This window comes from Micropterus salmoides, unplaced genomic scaffold (assembly GCF_014851395.1).
Source record: "Micropterus salmoides isolate LMB-PRFRI ecotype aquatic unplaced genomic scaffold, ASM1485139v1 Ms_hic_scaffold_7, whole genome shotgun sequence".
In the NCBI taxonomy this organism is placed as follows: Eukaryota; Metazoa; Chordata; class Actinopteri; order Centrarchiformes; family Centrarchidae; genus Micropterus; species Micropterus salmoides.
This window is the reverse complement of record NW_024044459.1, coordinates 14,855,040-14,874,509: the sequence shown is the minus strand read 5'-3', so window position 1 is coordinate 14,874,509 and position 19,470 is coordinate 14,855,040. Positions and strand designations below refer to the sequence as shown.

General features: G+C 41.7%; 1 protein-coding gene across 2 annotated transcripts in view; it reads left to right on the top strand.

Annotated features, from left to right (window-relative positions):
• LOC119891230 (neurogenic locus notch homolog protein 1-like) overlaps positions 1-19,261 on the top strand; it is a 47,111-nt gene extending 27,850 nt beyond the window's left edge. Inside the window, exons 16-34 of one of the 2 annotated variants that reach the window (XM_038702621.1) lie at positions 681-800; positions 1,216-1,368; positions 1,499-1,727; positions 2,312-2,513; positions 2,944-3,097; positions 3,293-3,477; positions 4,198-4,330; positions 6,577-6,834; positions 7,207-7,319; positions 8,256-8,827; positions 9,785-10,216; positions 10,339-10,487; positions 12,567-12,777; positions 13,102-13,192; positions 13,489-13,651; positions 15,045-15,343; positions 15,890-16,037; positions 16,176-16,273; positions 16,404-19,261. In XM_038702621.1, coding sequence (XP_038558549.1) covers positions 681-800; positions 1,216-1,368; positions 1,499-1,727; positions 2,312-2,513; positions 2,944-3,097; positions 3,293-3,477; positions 4,198-4,330; positions 6,577-6,834; positions 7,207-7,319; positions 8,256-8,827; positions 9,785-10,216; positions 10,339-10,487; positions 12,567-12,777; positions 13,102-13,192; positions 13,489-13,651; positions 15,045-15,343; positions 15,890-16,037; positions 16,176-16,273; positions 16,404-17,780 — 5,087 coding nt within the window. In that variant the 3' untranslated portion in view covers positions 17,781-19,261. Of the gene's footprint in view, positions 1-680; positions 801-1,215; positions 1,369-1,498; positions 1,728-2,311; positions 2,514-2,943; positions 3,098-3,292; positions 3,478-4,197; positions 4,331-6,576; positions 6,835-7,206; positions 7,320-8,255; positions 8,828-9,784; positions 10,217-10,338; positions 10,488-12,566; positions 12,778-13,101; positions 13,193-13,485; positions 13,652-15,044; positions 15,344-15,889; positions 16,038-16,175; positions 16,274-16,403 lie in introns of both variants that reach the window. The other variant, XM_038702620.1, reaches the window with a different exon arrangement.
• The last annotated feature ends 209 nt before the right edge of the window (positions 19,262-19,470 follow it).

Here is a 19,470-nt window from a genome sequence, read left to right as displayed (position 1 = left end):
CCTTGCTATGGGGACAGTTTCCCCAGCCTATGCACTTGAAGTCATTGGGCAAAGAGGAAAAACGTGTGACAGATGAAATAACTGTTGAGTAAAGTTCAACAGCAAGACTTCCTCTGGGCTCAAAGACACCAAACCTCTGACTCACTCTACTCTTCTGTGATACACAAGCATCACTGATAAGAGAGCTGGAAAATATTTTTATGTCACCTCACTTATTATTTGACAGAACAGATATTGATGGAAAGGCTAAGGGCAAGTATTCTTCTATTTGTAAAGTCGTCTTTTTGGAAAAATCCACAGGACTTTGAATAATAAAAGGCTTTTACTTGTGCCGGGGTGGGAACGGGGTGCTTGACACATTTCCTGTTTGCCTGCTTCCTGTCTCACAGAACAGCAAATGGCTTCACAATGGCCGGAAAATGGAGCCGGCTTCCTGTACGAGCTGTGTGTTGTGGAAACAGATAGGGAAATGTCTCTGCAGGCCTCTAATACTGACAGAACCTGGCTACAATCTTATGATAGCACTGATTGAAAGATGATTCTGTGTCCATTTGGGTTGGGTTATCTCCAAGTTCATGACTCCTACATGATATCACAGAGTAAAAGTTAAACACATTTTATAATTATTTTTAATTAAAGCTGTGCTTTAATAGAAGTACTGTTGTGTTTGTTTGTTACAGGAGAGAACTGTGAAACCCTGATGGCGCCCTGCAGCACCAAACCCTGCAAGCATGAAGGGATGTGTCAGGAGTCGGAGGATTATCAGAGCTTCTCCTGTGTCTGTCCTGAAGGATGGCAAGGTAAACATTACCTCCAATGTGTCTGCAAATCTCCTACAGGAACAATTTATTTATAATTGTCAGCAGAAAGGTGGTCATATATGTCTGCATATGTATTCCCAACAGAGAAAAGCCAATTTTAGAACTAAAAATTAAAAGGTGTTCTTAGGTTCACACACCCTTTTCTCTTTATGGATACTTTCACATTTTGTCAGGATTTGACCAGTTCGACCAAATTGTACTGCTGTGCAGAAGATTTAAAGTTTAGTTTGACACAGCTCACTCATTATTAACTTATATAGTTTTTTACTTATATACTTACTTATTCTGCCTCCCGGGTATCAATTAAAGTGTTGTCTTATTTTATCCTCTTACCCATATGTGCTTGTTTTTTGTCAAAGAGGAGGACAAATTTATTTTTTTCCTTCCCATTAAGGCCAAACATGTGAGGTGGATATCAAAGAGTGTGTGAAGAATCCCTGTCGCAATGGAGCAACCTGCCAGAACACACTGGGCAGTTACCGCTGTGGTTGCAAACCGGGCTTCACTGGACGCCACTGCGAAACCAACTTGGATGACTGCAAGCCCAGTATGTTCTCCAGTCTCTCTCCATTTACTTCTATTGCTTAATTAATATGCTGTAGACTCATTACAACCAAAAAGCGGCACTTTGCGAAGACCTCAAGTCAAATACCTACTTGTTATCCCTCTTCCCACAGACCCCTGCAGCAACGGAGGCCTCTGTAAGGACGAGGTGAATGGCTTCTTGTGTACCTGCCTGCCTGGTTTTCGGGGCACAAAGTGCGAGGAGGACATCAATGAGTGTGAAAGCAACCCATGTAAGAACGGAGCCAACTGTACCGACTGTGTCAACAGCTACACCTGCACGTGCCCACCCGGCTTCAGTGGAATCCATTGTGAAAATAACACCCCTGACTGCACTGAGAGGTACAGAGGATACAGATCAGAAAGTGTCATATTAGTATCACAAAGTATCAAGAGCTCATATTCATATCATATTCAAACCCCACAGCTTTTATTTTAAAAGATAAGACAGGCAAATGAACGCTGTTCAGTGTGTATTTACACAGACTGGTGAGTGAGGGATCTGGTCAGATCAACAGGTTCACTTTCATCCACTTGTGAAGCCCATTTTCTTGTTCCACCACTGCCCCCTCTGGTGGAGGAACAATATACAAAAGCTAACTTCAGCATCTCTTTTGTTGTAGAGATGTCCCATAAACAGTAGGTTAAGTAGCACGTACCCAAAATGAGCTTTTAACTGTAGAGTTGTTAAAATGCCAAGACTGGTTGCCATCAAAATCATCAATGTAGCTGTACACAGGTGGGAAATCGTGTAAATCTGAATATGAAGTGGTAAGTTAACTTTTTGCTGACAAATTATGTGAATTTACCTGCAGTTCAGGTAATGAGAGTTTTATTTATTTGCTCTCCTCCTCTTCCTAAAAAGCTGCAGAAAAGGTTCATTTTGGTGAATTTCATACAACATTCGTATCTTTTTTTTTCTGCAGCTCCTGCTTCAATGGCGGTAGCTGTGTGGATGGTATCAACACCTTTACATGTTTATGCCCGCCGGGCTTCACTGGGAGCTACTGCCAGCATGACATCAACGAGTGTGACTCCAAACCCTGTCTGAACGGTGGCACCTGCCAGGACAGCTATGGCACATACAAGTGTACCTGCCCACATGGATACACTGGACTCAACTGTCAGGTATGAGGATGGAGAGAGGATTTAGGTGTAGTTAGCCTGTTTGTCTTTGAAGTTTTACTCCAGTCACCTCTCATCGAGTGTAATAAAGAAAATTCAAGAAACAATGATTTGGTGATTTGCAGTTGAAATGATGCCTATTTGTCAAGGTAAAAACTGGCATAGATTTGGTTGAAAAGTCAATTTTTTTATTTTTATGTCTCTATAGCTGTTGTTTCTATAGCATTCCTATATTCCATTGTGTCGTTAGGACCTGTTTAACATTGAAATACCATATAATAATTTAAATGCAAAACTACTTTCCAACCAAGTTTAGCTCAGTTGTAACCTAGACTTTCATACTTCTTTTGACCTGCAAATCACCAAATTAAAGCTGATATTTAAATTGGTAAAAAGTGTATTCCGGTTAATACTGTGTGACTGCAACTTTCAGAACTTGGTTCGCTGGTGCGACTCGTCACCCTGTAAGAACGGGGGAAGTTGCTGGCAGAGGGGAACCACTTATAGCTGCGAGTGTGAGACTGGCTGGACTGGACTTTATTGTGACGTCCCAAGTGTCTCCTGTGAGGTGGCAGCCAAACAGAGAGGTAAAATGGGAGTTACCGGGGTTAAAAAAAATCTTTCTGTGTGTGTTTGCAGGTCAGTCTGCTTTGTGCACATATGTTCTATATTATATATATATTAAAATCACAATATGTATAGAGGCTCATCCAGTCTCCCTTGATCAAATTACATTATCAAAACACAACACTAAAGCCTACTGACTCACCTTTGCTGCGTAGGAGTCGATGTTGCCCATCTGTGTCGTAACTCGGGTCAGTGTCTGGACGCAGGAAACGTTCACTACTGCCATTGCCAGGTTGGATATACTGGAAGTTACTGTGAGGAGCAGGTGGACGAATGCACCCCAAACCCCTGCCAAAATGGAGCTACATGTACTGACTTCTTAGGTGGATACACCTGCAAGGTAACGGCACTGAAAAAAACTATGCGTCCAGTTGTTTTGCATAATTCTAATGTAAAATGCTACTGAAATATGAATTTAATAATAATGTCAATCTCTTTTAAGTTATACTTACAAGTCTAAATAGACTCGTAACATGTATAGACTCAAGGCATTTGAAAGATTTGTCAGGTATGCTATTTTACATTTAATAGTAATTTATTAAATATACATATGTTGTGTTTGTGTTGTGAAATTTCTTCATTGAAAATCAGCCCAATCATGTAGTTTCTTTTAATTTAATCTTGATTTTAATCACAAATTGAATCTTAATTGCCACTCTACTTGGCATCTCAAAGGTCCTATTACATTTTCCAATTTCATGAAACTTGCTCACCTCATTTTATACTTTTTATCATTTCAAACCTCAATTTTGTATCATGAATTTGTTAAAAATGCCTGGGTGTACAGGCTTCCTTTCAGCTGAAACAACACTAGGCAGTTCTAATGAAGAGGCCTGTTTATAAATAGAAGACAAAAAGCTTGGTTATGTTAATCTCCTCTGCAATAAAGGATCTGCTGGCCTTGGCAGGATGGAGGCCAGAAAACAGCCAGGTAAACAAAACCCATCTTTGTTTCATGTCAGACATTGATTAAACTTTTCCCTCGCTTTTCGCTCTCCATTCCTTTTCTTCCTCTTTCTTGGCTTCTTCTTCTCTCTCTCTTGTTCCTATTCTCTCTCAGTGCATGCCAGGATACGTGGGCACCAACTGCTCTGACGAGATCAATGAATGTTTCTCCCAGCCATGCCAGAACGGGGGCACCTGCATTGACCTGATCAATACCTACAAATGCTCCTGTCCCCGGGGAACCCAAGGTCAGCAGACCCCACACACACTCCTCCACACCACTCTGCTTCCCCATTCACTCCTCTCAATCTCCACGCTTCATTAATTAGGGCTTAACTGCATCCAGGGCATGTCTGAAAACTCCTCCCATCTTGCCTCCATCCCTTCCTCTACTTGTCAAATACACCATTGATTTTTCCCTCAGATATGAAGGAAGTGTGTGTTGTAGGTCAGCCCAAAGTGCCAGCGGAGTTGGGTGTATCCCAAAAAAGCAAACATGTTATTGGAGCTATTTTGATCAAGTAAAAAATGTCATAAAGAAAATCCATCCATCGTCACCGCTTATCCTGCGTACAGGGTCGCAGGGGGCTGGAGCCAATCCCAGCTTACATTGGGCATTACATTGAAAGGCAGTGTACACCCTGGACAGGTCACCAGTCCATCGCAGGGCCACACATAGACAAACAACTACACACACTCACATCCACATCCTGACGACAATTGTGGAGACACCTAGACAAACTAGCCTGCATGTCTTTGGATGGTGGGAGGAAGCCAGAGCACCCAAAGAGAACCCACACAGACACGGGGGGAACATGCAAACTTCACACAGAAAGACAAGGGCAACCAGGGTTTGAACCCACAACCTTCTTGCTGTGAGGTGACAGTGCTAACCACTGCAACACCGTGCCGCCCAAGAAAACCCACCATTAAATTTAAACTGTGATTTTTGAAGTTCACTGTTTTAGTTTTTTTTTCTTTACCAGATTCTAAAATATCTTCGAAAAATATTTTTTTAAAACATATCTCAACTTTTTGACTATAATACTTAACAAACAGTCCCTCCCTGTGCCGTGCCCTGCTTCTGTTTCAACCTAAAGTATATTTCATTACTGAGACAGGACACCATTGAAATTCTGTTTATTTGCCACTTTAAAGTCTCTATTTGTAATTATTAGTTAATTTCTGGACACCTCAACTTTTTCTAGCTTTGTTCTTATATTAAGAACTCGTACAATAGTGCTTGATGCAAAATAGCCAAAAAAAGACAAACTATTTCAAACGAATAGTCTTTAAATGAAAAAAGTCTCAAATAACTACACCAAATTTCACCCAGATTCTGTCCCTATATCCAAAAGTTGCTACTGCAAGAGGACACTGATCAAAAGCGGTTCTCTTGCAATGAAAGAGAAAAGCAAATGAGCTGCTCAGAATATGTCAAAACCCTTTAAAAAAACAAAACTGTTTAATTGCAGTGTTAACTGAGTTTGTCCAGCATGTGTCATTTTACAAATCTACCTGGATTATTGTATTATAGATTTATTATATATTTTTAATGGCAAAAACACTAATACGATTTAAACAAAAATGATGAGCCCATACCATGTAACCCCATCAGACTGCAACCATCATGTAAATATTTTAACTTTACTTAATTGACCATAAGGCACAGCAGCATGAAACATTGACAGTGTTGGAGCCCTAGGCGATTTTAATAGGCCTACTTGGGACCTTTTCACCTCAGTGATAAATTAATTCATTTTAATGCAGTTATAAACTCCTGGACTTTAATTGCTCATGTGTTTCAGCAGGTTTTCTGCTTATGTTCAAAACTTTTGCACATTCAGAATCTCTCCTATAGTGTTCTCTGACATGTCCAGAAAAAAATATATAGCCAGCCCTTTAGACTGTTGTTCGACCGACACAGTTTGGGACAGCATACTGCATGTGAAACCGAAACCAACCAAAAACACTACTGATCAGGCAGAAATCTCACTACAAATTCACACATTAACTTCAGCAGCTCCGATAAAGTGCAGCTCACAGTCCAAAACAGAGCAAGGCTGCGCTTCAGTTTTAAGATGTTTGTATTGCAAAACTCTACCAGTTTCGTTACTGTCTCGACTCAAAGGTGCACATGATTAAAATCGCCAGTGTTGCATCAGCTGGGCGGAGTTAATTCGAGCGGAGTTGAAAACCTTCTCTTACGACCGACACTCCCTGACATTTTGCACCCTAGGCGACCGCCTATGTTGCCTATGCCGCCGGTCGGCCTTGCATTTATGAATAGAACCTCTTGCTTAATCTTATAAGTTCTCTTTAGAGAGTTGTTGAATCATTCGATTCGAGAGAAATGGTTATGGCAATAAAGTAGATTACATCACCTTATCATAAGGCATCCTGTAAAGAGTTAAACGTATAAGATTAAATGTTGCAAAAACAGCAAGGAATAAAGTTTTTCCTTGTCCCTCTTCCCCTGTCTTACCTCCCTCAGGTGTGCACTGTGAGATCAACATGGACGACTGCAACCCGTTCACTGACCCAGTCACCAAAGAGCCCAAGTGTTTCAACAAAGGGAAGTGTGTGGATCGAGTTGGAGGCTACCACTGCATCTGCCCTGCAGGATACGTAGGGGAGCGCTGCGAGGGAGACGTCAATGAGTGTCTCTCCAACCCGTGTGACCCGCGGGGCACTCACAGCTGCATCCAGCTCACCAACAACTACCGCTGCGAGTGTCGCACCGGATACACAGGTAAACAGTCGGTCATGGGGAGGAAACTTGTCAGCCATTTAGAGTCAACTAAGAGCATAAGGGATAAATTTGATAATGTGTTCTGCAACTGATGTGTTTGTTTTCCCCAGTCCATTTAAAAACCCAAGTTCTTACATTTGATGCTCTACTTAAGACTTATTGCTATGTTTGAAATTGCTCTGTTGAGGTTTTGCAAATTTCTTAAAATTGACAATTAGTCAATTGATTGATTAGGATTGGTTTGGCAACTGTAATGAGCACATTTTTACTTTTTCTTCACATTATATTGGCCCAAATGAAACCATAGCAGGAAATGTTAGAATATTTAACATTTACACAGTATGATTAACATCCTCTTTAACTCCTGTGTAGGTCAGCGCTGTGACACAGTGTTTGATGGTTGTAAGGGAAAACCATGTCGCAGTGGAGGGACCTGTGCTGTTGCCAGTAACACTCCACATGGTTTCATCTGCAAATGTCCTCCTGTGAGTGCCAACACACTCTTGCACACACAGATCATTGTCACTTATAAGGGTTATTTTATTAAATAAAATCAATCAATCAATTGCCCAGATAAATACCCAAAGCTTAACTGTAACTGCTACATACCTACCTTTAAACCATACTCTAACCTCTAACTTTGTGGGGGACAGATTTTTGTCCCCACAGAGGGGATTAGTCCCCGCATTGCAAGCATGTGAATTCTGTACCCAGATCAATACTAGTAAACTCAGACCACACATGCACACGTTTGACCTACCTGCCAATGCACAAAATGAAAACACACAACTAGTCAAATAGGACTATCATGGTTGGTTCTCTGTTGCCTCTTTCTATGATTTAATTTACGTTCACCTCTGACAGAAACCTGTACGGACCAGTTCTTAAGGATTCTAAGGATTTTTTTAAAAAGACACTGAACTAATTTTCACTCAGATTTTATGTCCTCACACATCAAAATGTTTCCTACTTATAGACAAGGTACATGGTACATGGAAGATTTATTTATCGTATTACAACACAGGGTGGTATAACAAGATTAAGTTGTAGTTCCCTTTATGCTACTATATTCACATATACAAACGTTAAATACAAAAATTATATACAATAGCTGGGTGGATAAATATTTTACATGATGGAGTGCTGAGGATGAATTAAGGAGTCGCACAGCCTTAGGGAAGAAACTGCTCTGAAGTCTTTACATTAAATGACACCTATAGTCACAAGGATAGTTCAAAATATACTTTTGGTAATTGCAAGTTAAGTGCAAGTTACTGTACAGTTAATGTCAAAACAAACAGATAAATTCCACCGTTTTTATTTCTATATAAATTGAAAATAATGAGGTCTAAAGTATTGGTTAAAATAAAATTATACTCCTAATTCAAATGTGTTTTTCTTATTGTTTGTCCTCTTCTTAGGGCTTTACTGGCTCCACGTGTGAATATGACGCCCAGGCCTGCGGCAGCCTCCACTGCCGCAATGGAGGCACCTGCATCTCTGGCCATAAAAGTCCCAAGTGTCTGTGCACCCCGTCCTTCACTGGACCTGAGTGCCAGTATCCCACTGACAGCCCCTGTAATTCCAACCCCTGCTACAATGGTGGCACATGTGAATACACCTCTGAGGCACCGTACTACCACTGCGTCTGCCCCACAAACTTCAACGGTCTCCGATGCCACATCCTAGATTATAACTTTGATGGAGGGTTCGGCCATGACATCCCACCACCAACGGAGGTGGAGGTCACCTGCAATATCCCGCAGTGTGAGGAAGCTAAGCACAACAAGTTCTGCGATGTGCTCTGTAACAACCACGCGTGTGGCTGGGACAATGGCGACTGCTCGCTCAATTTCAACGATCCGTGGAAAAACTGCTCTGCCTCGCTGCAGTGCTGGCGATACTTCAATGATGGAAAGTGCGATTCACAGTGTGACAACGCTGGATGTCTCTACGATGGGTTTGACTGCCAGAATCTGGAAGGACAGTGCAAGTGAGTGGTGTTTGTGTCTATAAATTAGACCAGATTCATATAAGAATTCAAATTCTGTGACATTTCTGGACATATATCGATCAGGCTTAGTGCTGATTAAATGGCGCTAAGAAGAGTATCTTGTCCCACAGACCCACAAACCTTAAATATGATGTATGATATAAAAAGCAGCACTGTAGGAAAAAATCTAAGTCATATATTATTATATATCATATCCATACGTATTCATAGTTTTCACGTGACGTCACATTCCAAGGAAAACGCTCCCTTGGAGGGCAAAAAAAAATACGTTATTTTCCGCCGCTTTGTTACTATTGCATTGCCAAAATGCTGGATGGTTGTTGTGCTTTCATATGCACTAATCAAGGAGGAGACAAGCCTGGGCTGTGTTAGGTGAGGGATTCCCTACGAGGTGCTGCGGCAGGGATCTGGCGGTTTTTAACGGTAGAATTGCAGCAGTGGATGCTGTTACGTTATATGGATTGAATATGCCCAACACTTACAGTTTGTGTTCATATCTTTCTTTTTCTTATGTTGAAAGGTGATCCAAATAAAATTTGACTGCTTTTGTGGCGTCTCTACGGGGGAGTCGCGGTGTGAGCCGCTATGTTGGTCTGTTGTTTTGCCCTCTAGGTCACCGCACATGTCATGTGACTGAAAACTATGAATAGAGACAAACAATGTGTCATGTCCTGCTTCTATTTGAGCCTAAATCATCTATTTCAACCTAAATCATGTAACATTACGGGACACTATTGAAATTCTGTTTAATTGCGACGCCTTTTAAGTCTGTATTTGTGTTTCTGTAAGTTTTAGATACCTTAACCTTTCAGCGCTTTATAAATCTTTGACCAATGTAATAGTGCTTTGCACAAGAGGGTGCATTAGTCATGATACCCAACATAATGAACTGCTTATCCAAATGACCTTACTCCTAACTTAATATGTTTTCTTCAGTCCTCTGTATGACCAGTACTGCAAGGACCACTACGCTGACGGCCACTGTGACCAGGGCTGCAACAACGCTGAGTGCGAGTGGGACGGCTTGGACTGTGCCAATAACATGCCAGAGAAGCTCGCAGTGGGCCACTTGGTCTTGGTGGTCCACATCAACCCAGAACAGCTCCTCAACAACTCCTTCGGCTTCCTGCGCGAGCTGAGCCGCGTCCTCCGTACCAATGTGATATTCAGTAAAGATGCTAAGGGCGAGATGATGGTATATCCGTACTACGGGAGCGAACATGAGCTGAAGAAGTACGTCAAGCGCTCAGTGGATACGTGGGCAGAGGTTCCTGGCAAGGTACTGAACGTGGTGAAGAGGAGCCTGGATGATGTAGCAGGTGGGAGCAGGAGAATGAGGAGGGAGCTGGATCACTTGCAGATCAAAGGGTGAGCAAGAATATAATGCAAGTTTTAAGGATTCAGTGTACAAAATAGGTTTTTTACCATGGGCCATACTCAGTCTTTTGATTCAACATGGCCTCTGTGTGTGCTTTCTCTTCTCTCTACAGTTCAGTTGTCCACTTGGAGGTGGACAACCGTCAGTGCTTCCAGCAGTCCACGGAGTGTTTCCAGAGCACTGACGATGCTGCAGCTTTCCTCGGGGCTTTGGCCTCCAGTGGAAAACTGGATGTTCCCTACACCATTGAAGCTGTTTATAGTGAGTAAAGTCTGCATGAATAAAAAACAAGTGTCCATAAACATATTATACCGGCCCTCAAATTGTTTAGTATCATTTCTTTCTTTATAGCAATCTCCGTGAGTTAAATGACCACACCAGTGTGTTTACTGGTTGTTCGCAGGTTTTAACTCCCTAATATCCATTGAATAGTTAAGTTTTTTTGCTGTTTAAGAGTTTGGATGTAGTTTCCCTACTATTCTATGCATCCGTCTGTTTCTTTTACTTTCTATATGATATTAAAATCCATTAGCAGATTTGTGAAAATAACAGTTATAATAATCCATTATAGATGACATCAAATAGGTCTGCACTTAAACAATAAGTCTGATGATATTCCATAATTTTTGCACTGTCAACAAATCCACTGAAAAGACCAAAGCCAACAATGAATGTATCCTACTAACAAGTATTCTCTGTGTATCCAGAGTCTGATGTATCGTATTCCTCTGTACCATAGCCCTCCAGTGTTGTGCTGGGCATTGCAGTTTATTTTGAGTCACTAAATAACAAATAATTACAATAATTACACATACACCATCCTGCTGGAAATACTCAGTAGAGCACCAAATGTGAATTAATTCTGCTGCAGAAAATAGTCCCCAACAAATATATTGTACTTCTGTTTGAGTAAAATTTGCTGAAAACTGCTGTGCATAGCTGTGTAAGGAAATTATGTTGCCGTTTAAATTGCCGTTTAAAAAAAAAATATTATGTGTGTTTTTACTAACTGATTTTGGTCTTAATAGGATTTGTTGACAACAACAAAATTACACAATATATCCAGCCTTATCCTTTAAACTTCATTACAATAATGTGCATGTTTGATGTTCTCTGTGACTGTTAACACAACTCAAATAAGTCCAGGTCCAGTTTGTGCAAACCAAAAGCTGCCTGGAATGTTTGGAAAAATACAGCCAAGAATAATCTCAACCACTACTAAAAGTAATGATCAGATGTGATGTAAAATAAATGCGATTTATAGTAAAGAGGCTTAAACATGCAAAACCACTGGTATGATGATCCTTTAAGGTCTTGCTCTGGTGTCCACACATATGTACATACTCACACAAGTAGGATAGGACACGTGCTCTTCCGCACACACTCCAACTGAAAGTATTCGCCAAGCCCTCTGGTCGGGTCCTAACCCTAGCAGTCTTTGATTGTGTATTTGTTAATGCAGGGGTGAACAAATGCAATTGTGGATCTCATGGCCTAAACAATCAATCCTTTCCTCAGTGTGTAAATCCACTGGCTTCAGGCTCCAAAATGGTTAATTGCTGCAAATCAACTCATCCAACCCTCTACTCACACAATGTATCTCTATCTCTGTCCCGTTCTCTCTTCCTTTTCACAGACATGTACACATATACGTTCACAGACAACACACACACACACACGCACACACATGCATTTCATCCCACAGTGTGAGGGGCTGCTGCAACCTTCACCTCACTGAATGTAATACCAGGACTTAATGCATCTCTAAGGGTTTAGGTTGGGGGAGTTTATCATTTCAAAATCGTTAGTGGAAAAAAAGAGAAGGGGAAAAATTGATCGGGAGTGTGCTAGAAGTTGGGAGTCTTTGTTATCTTGAAAATCCTAATAAATCCTTCGTCTTTACAGCTTAAAGCGCGTGCAGTAATTTGAAGTTCATTAATCCCCCCTTTTTTTTCTCTTAAAGAAGAAATGGTAAAGTTGTCTCTTGGTACCCTCGGTTGAGAAGGGAGAGAGGAGCTAGTGGTGTTCTTTTTTCCCCCCTTTTTCTTTTTTTTATCCCGCCCCATCCCTTTTTTTCCCTTTTTGATGAAAAGTGGTTAGCAATTCTGATTATTACTGAATAGATAGTAGAAGCTAGCTTTACCAACAGTGAGGATCGTCAGTCAGTTTCTGGTGCTTGCTGCTTGTTTCGGTGTGTTTTGGCGTGGCAACCGTGGGGCGAAGAAGAGCCGGACTAGTCCTGCTCGAACCCTCAGGCTGATCCTGGGTGTCCTGGTCTATCTACCAATTCACATCTGTTCTGCAGTGCCGTCTTGACCATGTTGTCCCTTTTCCTATCAGGCGGTGTGGACCACCAGTATCCACCGGACTACCTAATTTACTTGGTCCTGGGCAGCGTAGGGATACTGGCCTTCCTCGGAGTGGGGATGGTGGCTGCCCGAAAGCGCCGCCATGAGCACGGGCGCCTCTGGCTCCCCGAAGGCTTCAAGACCACAGAGACCAGCAAGAAGAAGAGACGTGAGCCTGTCGGAGAGGATTCGGTGGGATTAAAGTAAGTTTCCGTTTATTCACCAATGGTGCTCAGTGTCATCGGGTACCTGTTTCTTTGCGGGTCGTGTGAAGGGCTAGTTCTGAAGGACAAATGGGTGGAACTGGAGATCAGTCAAATTTGGGAAAAGGGGATTCTGCCTGGATCATTAATGATATAGCAGGTTTAGGTGCGCATTAATTGACTTGTTGGGGAAGAGGGGTGTGGTATGGCTTTAATCAATGCTTTTGTTTTTCGGCATTGTTGCACCATTAATGGTGAGTGGCTTAGATGAAATGGAAGCAGTATAGTACAAGGATTTTTACTGGGTTTTCTGCGTCATCACAGGCCACTGAAAAACATCTCAGACATTTCACTCATGGATGACGCCCAGAATGAATGGGAAGAAGACGAACCGTCAGATGCCAAACGCTTCAGGGTAAGTAAAAAGAAATTTTACACAGCAGAGCTTTTAAGCATTTGGGTTGTTGTTGTTTTTTTTTACAACTTGAGCAACTATTTCCTACAAAACCTAATTCTGGGATGTTAAAATTTCCTATATGTGATTTGAAAATGTCTTTATTGTGTGTTTTAATTTTTTTCTTTCTGAAGGCTGTTCAGAAAGAACATATGTAAATTTAAGTTTTAATGTTTTTTTTATATTTTGAATTGATTCGAACACCTTTTTTCGCTCAATCTCAGTGTTCTAACCTCTTGCTGTCCCTGTTTTAGCAGTTTGACGAGCAGGCTGTACTGGAAGTGGATGACCAAACGGACCATCGGCAGTGGACACAGCAGCACCTGGATGCTGCTGACTTGCGCATCCCCTCCATTGCTCCCACTCCCCCTCAGGGCGAGATTGAAAATGACTGCATGGATGTCAATGTCCGGGGACCAGGTGGGTGACTGAACATTTACTTTATCGCTGATCGAGTTATGTGCCAATGAATGTGGGCAGAATCGATGGACGTGGACCAAATTTTTTATTCTGGAGGACTTGTCTTTATTAAGAACAATACATATTCAAAGAGTTTACAAAAAAAAATACAATGTAATTGTTTCATATGTCAGCATAGCTTTAATTGTGTGGGAAAACATGCATGAAATCATTTCAGAAGACATTCTAACCTAATCAAGGTTATTAAAGGTATAAGAAAGAAAATGTTACATAAACTTAGCTCTATTATTTGTGACTTTCCTCAAATAGTTGCTTTTTTCCTTGTGTACTGGATAGTTTCTTCTCTTCAGACCTCCAAAAGTACTTCAAATTAAACACTTGGTAAAAGAAAAATTAGGCTTTGGTATAACAACCTATGTGCTCAGTAAAGCCTTAACATGTGAGCAAGAGTCGCATGAAGACAGTGATTTTGTCTTTTAAGGGTCACAAGTTTAAAAAGGTTGGGAACAAAAGATTTAGCAGATTGACTCATAACTTTTGGAACGAACATTGTAGAAGTGTGTGTGTGCGTGTGTGCTTGTATCTGGATTGATTTGTGCCTTTTCTGAGTGAACATTTCAGATTTCTTGTGTGTGTGTGTGTGTGTGTGTGTGTGTGTGTGTGTGTGTGTGTGTGTCTGTGTGTGTGCGTAATCAAGCATGTAGGAGTTGCTAAAGCCCCGTGTCCTCAGGGTAAAGGATCTTCTTCAAAGCAGCCGGCTGGAAGCCAGGCGCCTGGGGGGGAAACACTGATTCCTGATCAGATTAATCATTTGACCAGTAATGGGCCTCTGTGTTTTCTACTCCACATTATAAAAACCAAGGAAGGCATCAAATGCAAAAACCCAATTTTGTAGTAAGTGCCAAATTCCCTGAAGAAAAGCTATGAAAAATCAAAGTAATAGGGTTACAACACTTTTTTCCCCGTTGTGGATCGATGCACTTGAATCAACCAAATCTGCGAGATCTGGGGCTTGCTATCCTTTTGAAGAGGAGAAAACCTATTCAAGTCTAACTGACTGAGCTGCCTTTCACGGTTAGATATTAATGCTTCGTTTTTGCAGCAGCCTAGCTTTCAGCAAGCCCCGGCCTCTATCCCCCTAGCTTTGCTTTTCTTCTGAAGCTTCTCCTGTGCCGAGGCCTTGATCAGAATCCATTATCGAAAGAAGAGAGCTGTGATGATTCAACCCAGGCAAAAGTGTCAAACCCACATTCGATTTGTTTGTTGCTTTGTTTTGATCTGCCTGCTGCTTTGAAGTGCAGGCTCTTGTCTTTTTGTAGCAGTTACTGGGCCTGTGCTGTGCTGACCTGGCAGTCTGTTCATATACCCCTCTCCTTCTCCGCTCTCTGTCCAGATGGATTCACACCGCTGATGATTGCATCCTGCAGTGGGGGAGGTTTAGAAACAGGCAACAGCGAGGAAGAAGAGGATGCATCTGCCAATGTGATCAACGACTTTATCTACCAGGGCGCTAACCTTCACAACCAGACTGACCGTACAGGTGAAACCGCTCTTCACCTGGCTGCCCGCTATGCTCGTTCTGATGCTGCCAAACGCCTGCTGGAGGCCAGCGCTGATGCCAACATCCAGGACAACATGGGCAGGACGCCTCTGCATGCTGCTGTGGCAGCTGATGCCCAGGGGGTGTTCCAGGTAGGTTTCATATGCTACAGTTAAAGTATTAGTGCTAAAATAAGAAAAGGATTATTCAGTTTGTCAGTCAATTGCAATTTATCAAGCAAAAATGACAAACATTTGCAGTTTCTAGCTTCTGAGATATGATGATTTGCTACTTTTCTTTATTTTATATTTCTTTTAATTGAATATCTTTGGATTGATAGTTGGACAAAACAAGCAATTTGAAGAAATCACCTTGGGCTCTGGGAAATTATCATGGTCATTTTTTACTGTTTACTGATATTCTGTGGACTAAATAATAAATTGATCTATTCAGTTAGTTGTTAGTTGCAGCCCTAAAATGTATAGCTGTCAAGTAATCTGTATACTATTGCAGACCAGAATTAACAAAGGTTAGACATACTTAAAATTCTTGCTTTACCTTCATTAATACAGTTTTGTGCAAAGTACATTTAATTAAAATATTTGAATCAACCTTTGAAGTATGACATTTTTATTATGTTGATGGAAACATGTTTAGCTCAGAAGGAGCTATTGTAAACCTATTGTATGTCTCTATAGATTCTGATAAGGAATCGCGCCACAGACTTGGATGCCCGCATGCATGATGGCACTACACCCCTGATCTTGGCTGCCAGACTGGCAGTGGAGGGCATGGTGGAGGAGCTCATAAACTGTCATGCTGACGTCAATGCAATTGATGATTTTGGTAAAATTTCACTGTTTTAGCGCCACTTATATGAGCCTAGAAATCATTACAACTTGGTGCTGAATGTGGTCAAATGTTGGACAGCCTGAAATGCATCAAATGAACACAGATCTAATAATGTTATTTGTGTCTGTTCAGGTAAATCAGCTCTACACTGGGCTGCAGCAGTTAATAACGTGGAGGCTGCTATTGTGCTTCTCAAGAACAGTGCCAACAAGGATATGCAAAACAACAAGGTAAAACACTAATCTGTCTCCTCCTCCTCCTCTTAGTTTTGTAAAACAATAGCGAAAAATCTTTCCGAAACATCACCCCTCGCTTGTCTGCGAATCTCTTAACGTGTTGTCTCCTTTCTGTTTACCTCAGGAGGAAACCCCACTATTCTTGGCTGCCAGGGAAGGAAGCTACGAGACAGCAAAGGTCTTACTGGACCACTTTGCCAACAGAGAAATAACTGACCACATGGACCGGCTACCCAGAGACATTGCACAGGAAAGAATGCATCACGACATTGTGCGGCTGATGGACGAGTACAACCTGGTACGGAGTCCTCACATGCATGGAGGTTCACTCAGCACCACGTTGTCACCCCCTCTCTGCTCACCCAATGGCTACCTGGGCAACATGAAGCAGCCCCAGCCTCAAGGTCAAGGTCAGGGCAAAAAGGCACGCAAGCCCAGTGCCAAGGGCATCGGCTGCAAGGATGGCAAAGACATGAAGGTGAAGAAGAAGAATTCGCAGGATGGGAAGTCTGGGAACCTCCTGGACAGCTCAGCCGTTCTGTCCCCAGTTGACTCGTTGGAGTCTCCACACGGCTATGTTTCTGATGTGGCCTCACCGCCCATGATGACCTCACCTTTCCAGCAGTCGCCATCTGTATCCCTGAACCATCTGCAGGGTATGTCTGACCCACACCTATCTGTAAACCACATGGTGATGCCAAACAAGCAGGAGCTGGCTCGAATGCAGTTTGACCCACTGCCACCCCGTCTTACCCATCTGCCCGTATCTGGTTCCAGTGGCCAGGCCCCCATAAACGGCCAGTGTGATTGGCTGTCCAGGATGCATGGCAGCCTAAATCAGCCGGGCCAGTTCAACCCCATGAGAGGAGCTCCTGGTGGTCAGGGAAGTCTGCACCAGGGAGGGCAGCACGGGATGATGACCTCCCTCCACAATAGCCACCCCACCACTAGCCTGTCTCAGATGATGAACTACCAGGGGATCCAGAGCACCAGACTAGGTCCACAGCCCCACATCATGCAGCAGCAGGCTCAGCAGATGCAGCAGATGCAGAACCTGCAGCAGCTCCAACAACAGCAGCAACAACAACAAAGCATCCAGCTGCAGCACCAGAACTCAAACGCAACCAGCAGCCAGAACTTCATCGGCGGGGAGCTCACTTCCCCAGAGCTTCAGCAGGGCACAAGCAACTCCAGCATGCCCATCCACACAATCCTGCCGCAGGAAACCCAGATTATGCCCTCCTCCATCAACCAGTCAATGCCCAGCACACAGTTCCTCACCCCACCTTCCCAGCACAGCTATTCAGGCCCCATGGACAACACTCCAAACCATCAGGTCCAAGTGCCTGACCATCCCTTTCTGACCCCCTCCCCCGGCTCCCCCGATCACTGGTCAAGTTCTTCTCCTCATTCCAACATGTCCGACTGGTCAGAGGGCATTTCAAGTCCACCGACAAGCATGCAGTCTCAGATTGGACATATACCTGAACAGTTCAAATAAGAAGCTTGTACTCCCAGATGAGCTGCTGTATATTTTTTTATAAAAAAGGCACTCTTTGTGAAAAAATAGAAAAAGGGCAAAGCTGTAAACACGATTCAGTAGGACTTTTTATACGCTTTTATACTAACAGCAACATTTGTGTTTCATCCGTTCTTTTTATTTATTAATGCCTTATTTATGCGCATTGCTTACCTGCTTACAGAAATTTGGGGGATGGTGCTGGGTCATATACAGGACAGAGAAAGTCCTTAAGAGAGACTCTTTTCTTTTAGTATTTCTTTTCTGCAGTGAAACCTCAGCATACACACTGGGTATTTATTTCCTAAGGACTTTTAGTATTTGCCTTTTTTCATATGACTTCTCAATCTTTGTTTTTAATTTGTTATTGTTTTGTATAATCTTGTTTATAAATAAACTTGTGATTAAGGGGCATTTCATAGAGCACATTTTAAGTTTCAGTGTTATTTGTTCTAAGTGTGGGAAATATTCTAGTCAGTTGGTGATGAATAAGTTGTGAATGTTAACAGAATTCATCTCCTGTATTTCATGCACATGTCCTAAATGATTTAGGAGCAGTTTTCCCCTTTTTAAATATCATGCGATTCTTAGTTACACTCTCTAGAGTTGTGTATGTGTCTTGAACCAATGGAACAACATTATGTTGTGCCTCTACATTTGATTGTCTTCATATGTAGAGACGTGATGGAGATGTGATATGTTGTACAGTATACAGCCATCTTGGAGATTGGCAGTTAAGGCAGGCTTGAGTATCTGTTAGTCCTGTGGTGTTGGAGAACTGGCCCGTTGGCCACAGTGTATGTTGTTGTTCAGGGGGAATAGGAAACTTAATTTCCCCTCTCCCTCCTATTAGTTTGAGCCTATGGCTGTGTTGTTCCTTTTGTAAATATGTTGTGCATTTCCCTTGTAAGCAAGATTTTGTTTAAGAAATCTGATGTCTTAAGCATGCAATTTTGATAGGTTTCGCACCACTCAACAGCCTCTAAAATGTCAAACAGAACAGAATATATATTTTGTATTTTACTGTCCCTTATGCATAAATAAATTTTAACTATATACAAATAGATACATTATATTGTTCGGAGACATTTTTCTCATAAAAAAGGTAAAATACATAAATAAGGACGTTTTATAAATTCATATTTATTTACTGTTCTGTTACACATAAAAATCCATTGAGGCAACAATTTGTGTAAATTATGAAATGCTTTTGTAATGGAAAAACCATTGGCTAAGTTCTCAGTTGTGTCCACTTCAGTGCTTTGTGAGACGCTCCCTGGTTTAGTTTGCAAAATGTTATAATTTAACAAAAATATTAGGTTGTAGTGAAATTGTAATATCTGCAATATGTTTCTCTCCTCTTATAAAGTTATAATTTGCAAGAAATATATTTCCCTTTTCATTTGCAATCTGTAAAAATGTTTCTTGCTATAATAAAGGGCACCTGTGTGTCTTGAACTTATGAAAACGGTCTCTTTTTTCTTTAAATTACTTTACAAGATCTCAAAAGATCAATATCTTCTAGACTTCTATGTGAAACAAGGGATTCATTTAATAATTATAGATCTAAAACAATAAATACTGTATAAACACATGCCTCTTACAGTTCTGGGCAACAATTATTAATGTCATTAGACAAGTAAAAAATAAAAGTGATCTTTCTCTTTATACC